Below are 10,329 nucleotides of genomic sequence, written 5' to 3'. Positions count from 1 at the left end.
CGGGACCCTTTTGCTGTCTGTGCAGGTCTGCCCCATCGCCCGGAAGGAGAGCTGCGCCGTGACTGCTTCTCCTTCAGAGCGGCCCCCAGGTACGTTCCAAGGCGCAAACTGCCACAGAAACGCAGAGAGACTTGCCGGGGGAAGAGGCATCGGGCGCTGCCGTCCCGCGGGAGGATTCCTCAGGAAGGACGGGGGAGGCAGAGCCACCCTGCGCTGCCCCCGCAGCCCCGCCGCTCGGGGCTCAGCCCCGGTGTCGTTAGTCGGTGACACCTCGGCCCGGCAGGACGGTGTGTGACAGGAGAGTGTAGAAGAGACACAAGTGGAGCTGGAGGAGCTGCTCCTTCGTAGCCGTTGCTCAGGATCAGGATCTAGGTCCCAAGAGGGCGTAAAGGTAAGATTGTCCTGACTACTACACACTCACTGTAGGGAATCACAGAATCACAGAATGTTAGGGGTTGGAAGGGACTTCAAAAGATCAAAAAAATTAGTTATTTGTATGCAATCATGGGACATGCCTTCCATGTTTTGCTTCTGTCTGTTGTAGTATTTATTCATACTACACTCAGAGGAGACACCACATACACATACACACAGTCTGTCCTTTGTCTGATAGTTAACTACTCATAAGAGAACCTGACCATCAAGAAAAATTTATGAAGGATCCACCAACAGTATTATGCCACACTTATTTGAGATTATTCAATGTAACTTCCTCCTTTTTCATGATAAACATGTTGGCAGGTGAGAAACCATTAAAATGCAAACAATTCTTGTTCTGTAACCGGGTGCAGCACTTGAGCTCTAGATGAAGCAACAGCCTCTGTTATGTTTGTCTGTAAAACAACATGAAGTGCAGGCAGCAGAAACTAGGTGGGTAATAATTTACTGTGCTTGCCTGCTTCAGCTGAAGAGCACATAAAGCCACATAATAAATGACCTATCTTCAGCAAAGTCAGGCTTGTTCTTTCTCGTTTGCCCAGAACACATCAGGAGCAGCCTTAAGAATTTAATCCTCGTAGCATTCTTCAGCTGCCACTCCCAGTGTATGTCTACTTTATTTCACCTCCATTAAGCACATTTCTTTCAGGACAGGTATATATTTATATCCCTGTTTCCACGGGAACCACCTACCTTTATAAAATACACAATTTTTTATCTCTTCCATTTAGCAGTCTGTTTGGATTTGAGCTATTCCAGAAAGGAACAGCCTTTTTTTTCACAAACAAGTGGGAAAAGCACAAGAGAAAACATTTTAACAAAATCGCACATGTCTGAAGAATGTTAAATGTGTTGCATGCTTATGTGTTAACAATAATATCTGGAATGAGTTTTTAAAAGCATGGAATGGAACCATTGTGGTTGTCTAATTTCACTCCCTATATTTAAGGAAATCCTTTGGCTTGTTACTAGAGCCAGCACATTTAGGAGAGCTAAAACCCCATGCAGAGTCCAGGCAACTTCTCACTATTAGAAAATTCAACTTTAGTAAGCTAGAGAGACAAGCTCTCACTCTTCTCTTTTGCAATATACTTGCATCTTCTGTTAAGACATGATACTGGACAGGAGTCTTGTTTGGAGGGACTTGGTTCTCAGCTACACAGTTGTACTAAGTGCTATCAATAGCATCAAAACAAAACTTTTTTTTTGAGTAACTTATTGTTAGTGACATAGGTCACTCAAGCATTTCTGCTTTTCTATGCTATGTAACCTGAGTAGAACATTCTTTCCCAATTAAATAATATGAAGCATTATTTTTGATGTGCTATTTCAGCCAATGCAGTTCAATTAAAAACCCCCCACTACTTCCACACAATTTCTTGCAGGCAACAAGATGTGATCAGCTTTGTACTGTAGGTCAAAGTATAACAAACCACCAGGACACTGCAGTGGTCCAAGTCTAAATTATATGCTAAAAATACTTTTCCTGTTACGATGCCTTGTGACTGCAGTAATTAAAATGCAGATTGTCAGAGCTAGCTGCTGAGTTAACCTTCTGTGTGCAGAGAGAGCAGAGCAAGTTTAAGAGCGTGCGTTAGCTTAAGCTGCTCCAGGGAGAGGCACAGCCCAGTGACTCATGTTAGGGTTCCACCTACCGTTGTCCAAACATCAAGATTTCACACAAAATGTACAACTGTTGCCAGCAGGGCCTCAAGTTGTGTTGTGTGGAACCACACTAAAAATAGGAACTTCACCCTTCCTCAAAGCAGGAGAACAGCAGGTAGTTCTGTTAGACTGCCTAAGAGAGCAGCATGCCCAGTGTTTTTCATCACAAACTTTTTAATCCTTAGGGTTAAATTCATGCGCTTTAAATTTATGTGCCGTATGTCCACAAGTTTGTGAAGCCCTGCACCAAAATGCTGCTTCCTCTTTGCGGTAGACTTAACTGTTCTGCCAAGAAACTTAAATGACTCAATTAACGAGGCAAACATGGTGACCTTCATCCCAGTATATGGAAATAATCACCAAATGAAACTGTCATTCTGGCAGCAAGGAACTTTTTGTTAAGTATCAAATTGCAGATTGCAAAATAGTTTGTTATTCTCAACCATATAGAACAATCAGTCTTCTCTCCTCTTTCCAGGGCTTATCCAGTGGTATATGAGAGGTGTCCCTGCAACACCTGCCCGTGACAGGGAGGTTGGTTTAAATGATCTCTAAGGTCCCTTCCAGCCTAGGCCATTCTATGATAAACCACTTGGATGTCCACAGAAGGCTTGACAAAGACCCATATTTAGTTAAACTACAGGAATTAGCATGAGCCAGGTATAAAGAGCTTGTGAGAAAGGAAGAGGCTATGCCAAAAAGGGAATTTGTAGAATTCCATTAGGTTGGTCTGGGATCAATTCTGAGCTTTTCCTTAACTGAGTAGGGCACAAGAGTTAGGATAAGCTCATGATCCCAGCTGAAAAATCTGTGAGGTGTAATCAATACTGAGAACAATCCAAACAAGGAGAAGTATGTGCTAGGCCATGCATTTAAGTAAATAATTTTCTTAGCAAATTGGAGTTCAGCTGCAAATGACAGCAGGGGCAAGAGATGGAGGTTCTCAGTCACACTACATGACAGACACCAGGACTTTATAACAAGGACTTTATAACAGGAAAATATTAATGTATTCTTTTATTCACTGACTGATATGCTGGTATGGGTATGGTCTTTCCCAACTCAAGTTCAAGAAAGACTGAAATTAAGTTTTAAGTGGGCAGCTAAGTGATCAAAGCAGAGGCAATTCATCAGAAGGAAGGAGATACAGCCTAATGTGTTTAGCAAAGCGAACTACAGCAGGATGGCTATCTATAGCAGGTTGTACCAGGAGGGCATGAAGTAAAAACTCTAGCAAGGACGTAGGAGTTATATTTAGGTATATTTAAAATAGAAATTAAGATACAGTTGGTCAAGGTGGGAAAGAACTGAATTAGTGATTTGGGAAACCCCTTCTAAGATAAAGTTAGTGGATGCAGGGAACCAGAGAAAACAATGAAGTGTCTGTTAAACATACCAAATTCATAGCGCAAACTTCTTTCCCTGCCCAGAGAAACACAAAGTATTAACCCTTTTCTTCAGTCACATGAATTTAGAATGTCAAATTTCAATTGCTTTTTAGCTTAACTAGCAAACTAATGGTAACACAAAACTGTTTGCAAGGTGTCCCTTTGGACCTTATTCTAATCCTAGTCACTGCCAGAAGTGTTCTGTGCAGCATTGATCCTAAGTACCCGAGACTTTGAGAGCAGTCACGGGAAACTGGAGGGTTGTGTGCCACCTCTCTGCTAATATTTCTTGAAGAATCAGACAGATGTCACCTGCAAGCCTTGCAGCACGACACAGCACAGGGAAGCTAATTACCATCAGGTGCCCACCTTCTCCCTACTGTTGAGACTCTCATCAGTTAAGAAATGCTGGAGCATTACTGGCTCCCTCCTGCAAATTTAAAGAAGGTGTTTCTGTTAGAGGTAGTTTGTCCTGCGAGTATTGACTTTGAGAGCACTTCTGCGCACCTGTGGGTTTTACACGCACTTGCTGAGATGCAAACAAGCACAGTCCTTCTATGCAAGTAAGAAGCATAATGTCTGCATGATAATTAAACTGCAGGTCATCATAGGTCACCGTGCTAACTAAAAAAAGTGACAAGGTTTTGTTGCCTCCTTGTACTGCCAAGAGATGCTTTGCTGAAACGTCCCTTAGTTGAGGCTGGCTGAGATGAGATGTCTGAGAAGGGCCCAAGGCAGCAAGGTGGACTGATTTTATGCATTCCTCCAAATTTTCTAAATACACAGTATATCAAAAGGGAACGGGAGAATCAATTGTAACAGTAAACTCTGTTCTCAGTGTTACGTATATTGGGGAAAAGAAATTTTCAAGGAGAACTTCACCTCAAGGTAAAAACCCATGATCAGCTCAACTAAGCTGGGATATGAAAAAAAAGATCTTATCGTCATTTGAGCAATTAAATGCTTGAGTGGCAGGAGCTGGTAACAGAGCCATGGAAGCAAGGTATTTTAAAACCTAATACCAGGAAAGCATGCACATTGCCAGAAATAAATATGTAATATGGTAATGTGCACTAAAGTTATTCAGAGAAGCCATGTAAGAAAAGGACTGAACACATCACAGAGGATAAAAAAGGTTTTTATTATAGTGAGGGCACTAATATGACTAAATACAATACATGGTGTATGTAGAAGCATACCCAGAAAACTGTCTTGACTGTTTAAAGCTAGACTTTGTCAAAGTTATTCTGAGCAATGTGTCCTAAACAAACCAAAAGAAAGGAAAAAGTCTCCTAAAAAATCCAAGAAATCTGTGGTTTCCACATCAATAGCAAGTTAAAGCTCGAAATCCTTGGTGAAGTTTCTTGACTCCCAAGCTTTTCCCACCAGATTTTCTATTGAAGTTCAAGTTTTTAGCTAGATTTACATACAGTGGAACAATTTCAATACCTTTAAGAATTCTTGTCTAGATTTTCAAAACTCCAGAGGAGGAATGCCTCCTAGGTAATAATACTGCCCAGGCAGAGTGGCAACTGAAATTTGCAATCAGGCATCCCAAATTCCAGAGTCAAAGTAAGGTTCGCCCAGTAAAAAACAGGACAGAATGGATGGGATCAGATACAGAGTTTTTAAAAGGGACACTGTTTTTTTCCTTTTCCAATTCCAAGCACTTGTCACCGTGCTGCCTGGCATAGACAACCCAACCTATGGATTGTGGCCTCTTCTGACACCTCTGCCTTGCAGAGAATCTTTCTACCCAGGCAGACATAACCTCAGTCCCTTATGACGTATTGTCATCAGGCTTCAGGTACTTGTGAGGACTGGCAAGTTCCACAATACCTTTTCCATGTGAACGATCACAAATTGCTCTTTCTTCTCAAGACTTGACATTTTGTGCAAAGCAGCTTATTTAATAACGTATCTATTCAACCTGTAGAGTGCTTAAAATACTTCTTATATCAGTTTTCCTGACAGGGAATGGCAGGAGTTTACTGTGGAGGAGAGATCAGGGACAGAATATTATGCTTTCGCCCCCTGCAATTTTTCTGCAGTAATTAAAAGACTTATCCAGCTTTGCTGCTTGCTCTTTTCCTCCACCTATTTCAAGGCTTTAAACAACACCTTGACTTGAAAACTTTTGGAATACTTAAATGGATGAAGTTATGATTGCCGTTTCGCTGTGCTTTTCTTCTTTTGCAAAGACGGGAACTCCAATAGCTACACTTGTTCAGCCACAAATGCGTTTCATACACTTTAACCATGAACTCAGTTGCTAGTTGAATTCTCTGCACCCCCACTTTATGAGGGGCTAATGCTATTGATTGTGATTTCCTTTCCCAAAGGATCAGACATGCATAAAAACGATACTATAACATAAACTGAATTTGCCATCTCCTAACTGTCAGCACCCTGCAGAAGAAGGGCATAGCCACAGCACCACTCACACACCCGTGACCACTCTGGAGTCCTTCATGGAAAAGTGTATGATGTGCAACACAAGAAGTCACACTTTGAGTGTGCTTTAAAAGTTGTGGGGAAAATAACCCTGCAAAGAAGTCTGCAGAACTGCAATTGACTTGCATCCCCTCTAGTTTTCTTTCCTCATTTTCCCCTTTCTTTCAAAGGTGGATGCATTACATGATAACTGAGAACAGTTCTTTCTGGACAGAAGCCATTCTTGCCATTGCAACGGAACTTTATTTCAAATACCTTCTTACAATAAAGCTGTATTTTGTTATACAAGTAGATAAACCCAGGAGACAAAAGATTCACGTATTCCATTTTGAAATACTGAGCCATTCCCATTCATTTCCTAAGCCACGTGAAGGATTTTTCAGGGCAATGGAAACAAAGATGTAAACCAAGTCATCTACGTAATTAAATTACGGTCCAAGGAAATTTGTAACACCACCATAGAAAAGTGTATCTGCTCATTCTTCACGCTCTCGGAAATGCAGGGTGGCAGAAGTTTCTTTATAAACTCAGGAGTTTTTCATTGAGAGCAATTTGTGACTGTGTGAGGTTTGCCAAGTAGGTTACCATCAGTAGGTCCTGAGAAGGGAAAAAACAAACAAGGATCAGAAATATTAACAGAGATGGTAGCCTGTTGGGGAGTTGAAATTTTAACACCTGTAAAGCAGTTTACAATCAGCTACTAGAATACTGTTAGTCCTGGAAGTCCTAAGCTGAGGTATGCTTCCCTCACAGGAAGGTGATTTTGGTGTTCCCAGAATATGAAACACTGCCTGTGAAATTTTAACTCTGAGTTCACCCATGTTAACCAGGCAAGTCAAAGGTATGAGCAAAATTAAAAATTAGTTCTGGTCTTGCAGACTGGCTGAACAGCACCTTCAGAAACTTGGCTTTCACTTTCTAAAAATCTGTTACAGAAATAAGCAGCACACTAAAACCTTGTTCAAGTCCTAAGCGTTAGGCAAGGAGATGGAACTTCAGCTCAGACGAAGGAAGCTGGCAGGTCACCAGATGTCCTTGAAATTCATACTGCTTTAAACTTGGTAATTTGTATTACCCAATCACTCTGAAAGAAGAATTGGTGCTGGCTTTCCGATTACTTGCATACTTCCTAAGTACTTTAAAATTTACTCTCTTATGCAGTTGCTTGCAAGATTATTATGGTGAGCTCCTTTATCCATCTTCGGTTCTTAAAACATCAAATTACTGACAGGATAGAGCTGTATTTTCTATTAACATGCTTGTATGAAAAGACGGATTGTTTTGGTCACAGACAAATTTGCATCTGTATTTTCACAGAATCATAGAAATGGCCTAGGCTGGAAGGGACCTTAGAGATCATTTAATCCAACCTCCCTGTCATGGGCATAACAAACTTTCAAAATTGCTGGCAATACACTGAAAAAAATCAGATGATGAACTTACATTGATATTGCTGTTCAACATTGTCTCAAAGTCCTCTGGTGAAATCTTTGGCACTTGGTTAATAAGATCCATCAGGAAACGCCCGACAGTGTTGTCGGCAGCCACTTTGCCAGACTAAGCGTAAGAAATACACACTTCATGAGTAAAGTAAATTTACGGCCTAGAAGAGAATATACATAAAAGCAAGATGCACAACATCAAACTTATCTGCTGTCTTATAAAAATCTGGCCTTACCAATACATCCTCTGCATACTGCAGCACCATGGTCAGGGTGTCCTGAATCCTGGCTGATGCAGACCCCACCTGCTGTAAGTCACTGGACAAGCCAATCACTCGATTAGGGCTAAAACAGGTCTTCATGATAAGATCCACTAAAAGCAAAACAAAGATCAGTGAAAAAACAGACACTGCCATAGAAAACAGTTTAAATCCTTCACTTGTTGAAGATTTTTAGGATAGCTTCAGCAAAACAGTTGAATTCCCCGTAGAATTCCCAGAATGGCAATTTTACCAGGGTAAAAAAAGCATTTGAACAGTGTCACAACAATGGTTATAACCAAAACAGGAAGAAAACATTCACCTCCTATCCGCTCTGTATCATAATAAACATATTTCACTGTTAGAGGTGTGAACATCACGCCCATAGTTTTACCAGGGACTCCCATTGGGGCACTAAAAAAAAAAAAAAAAAGAACAACAAAACGTTTTCAGCATGGACATGTTTAACGGAGGAAGTAATAGATTTCCATCTCAGTGATCTGTTAGCACTGAAGCATGAACAGGAGCAGGCTACTCATTCACATCAAAATCAGCAATATTAAGATCATGGATAACCAAGGACAGGAAATCAGTCCTGGCACACTACTGATAGCTCATTTTCATCTGAGAGTATCCCTAGCTGGTCTGACAAATGTCAGCATGAAGGCATAAAGAGCTAAGTACTGTCTTCTCGGCCACAGTTACTTCTTTCCTATAGTGCAGATACTCGTCTATCCTGAAATACTCCATGCTTTGCAAAATCACTTAAGAAACAAACATAAATATGATAAAAATCCAAGTACGCAACACCTTTATTACTCCTGTTATTCAAAGGATTAGAAGTCAATTTATGCTTTAAGTAAGATGTCATGAAATTCCTTTCAATAGATGCCCAGTTGGGAAGCAGTAAACTTCTGCTACAAAGAAAGGCTGGGGTTTCCTCCTTAAAGAGGAGAGCTCTTCAGCCAATACTGGGAAGAACAGTGAGGTGAACTGTTTCATTTCTCAGTCTTTCTTCTCCATTGTTGATAAAAGTGGAAGGTGTTAAGGTGAAGAAAGATGCTGTTTCAATTATGTTTTAGCTGCACTGATCCTCCAACTTGTATGAATAAACTGCTGAGCAGTAAAGCCCATGTGACTACAGGCTAACTTTCAGACAGTGGGATGGAAGTTAGTGACATTAACGCTAGCTACATGAAATGCCACAAAGATGTTCAGAACACTGTTAATTAAGTCACTGTCCCCCCACTCCAACAAGGTACCAGCTTACAAAAGTTCAGTCTTTCAACTTACATACAGTGGTCAAGGCATTCCAATGAGAAATAAGACACGATCCCTGGCTCACTACTGGGTTTTAGCTACTGCACAACACTGTCCAAAATGGGATGCTGCAGCCCAGTAGGTGTCTCATTACCCTGAGCTGGTCTCTCTCAGTAATTCAGGGAGCTCCCCTCCCAGGAACGCAGCCTCCCCAAGTACCTGACGTAGGCTTTAATGCTCATGCGTGAGTTCTGGAGACTCGTGTCCACAGTGAGGTGGATCGGATTGTGCGCTTCCCGGCTGTAATACTCGTGGATCAGGACAGAGTGTTCTGTGATGTCGTGACCTGTCGCATACCTTCAAAAGAGCACAGGCTGAGGAGCTGTACTTCCAGCACTGAAGTGCCCAGTGTTGTAGTACCAGCCATAAAGAGTTGGCGCAGCTGACATCAGACACCCGAGATTCAGCTGTCACTATGTTCTGAACCAGCTCCTTACTTCTGTGTAAGTCAAAGCACGCCAAACAAATTTCGACCAACCAAGTAAATCTTCCCCAAATCACACATGTCTCTGCAGGAGGTATAACTTGTTAATCTAGCTCCTCTAGCTGTTCTGCAATTACTTTCTCACACACACATGTCCTGTCATTAGAAGTGCACTTTGCTGTGCCACTAGAAGGTTGCTGAGGAAGTTTGCACCACAGGAACAGAACTAAGCTATGCTGTAGGATCAGAGAAGCATGAAAAGGCAGAGATAGTGTCTCTTTTCCCATAAAACCCTACTGATCTTGCCTGACATCCCACTCACAAGTACTTCTGTCCCTTCTGAGCAGAGATCTTCTGTACGCTTATGCTGTATCACCGATTCTTCTTGATACCTTTGTCACTTGAAACCATTCTTTTATGTTCTCCCTTCTTTCTAACCGGTTATCTCCCATGGTGCAGGCTGCATTACACATGGCTCAGTTCTTCTAATAAACCCGTGCAAGCATTCTCTAACCCACCACCCCTCTGCGATGACTTTGCTAGATATAAACAAAGGCAGACCCTCTAAGTCTCCAGACTGACTCTTCCTGTTATGAATTGCCGCTTTACAACTGACTCTATTACAAGAATCACAGAATCATTACGGTTGGAAAAGACCTGTAAGATCATCAAGTCCCAGAGCTGCAAGATCTTACTGTGACAAGCATTAATGTTCCTGCTTCTCAGCCTGTGATGAGGGGAACTATGCACTTGGAGTAGTTTAAGGGACCCACACGACTGCTCGCGTGTTCCTGCAGATGGAGAACTTACCAGCCCAGGATGATCTCACTAGGAGACACCTTCTTGTGCAGCTCATACATGTTTTTGGCAAATTCCATGTCGACTGCCACCTGAGAAACGGGACAGGGCCGAGTCGGCCGGTTACCGGGACGTTCAGC

The 10,329-nt window shown here is 41.8% G+C and overlaps 1 protein-coding gene across 1 annotated transcript; it reads right to left on the bottom strand.

The window, feature by feature from the left end:
- Positions 1-6,168: 6,168 nt before the first annotated feature.
- Positions 6,169-10,281, bottom strand: EIF3F (eukaryotic translation initiation factor 3, subunit F; the record flags this gene model as incomplete). The annotated part of the gene is made up of 6 exons (XM_009877043.1): positions 6,169-6,542; positions 7,389-7,502; positions 7,624-7,760; positions 7,970-8,061; positions 9,127-9,264; positions 10,202-10,281. Coding segments are annotated over 6 exons (639 nt in total), but the record flags the coding sequence as incomplete, so codon positions are not given.
- Between the last annotated feature and the right edge of the window lie 48 nt (positions 10,282-10,329).

The sequence above is a fragment of the Apaloderma vittatum genome, unplaced genomic scaffold (genome assembly GCF_000703405.1).
Source record: "Apaloderma vittatum isolate BGI_N311 unplaced genomic scaffold, ASM70340v1 scaffold42989, whole genome shotgun sequence".
NCBI classification, from domain to species: domain Eukaryota; kingdom Metazoa; phylum Chordata; class Aves; order Trogoniformes; family Trogonidae; genus Apaloderma; species Apaloderma vittatum.
This window is presented reverse-complemented; position numbering and strand designations above follow the sequence as displayed.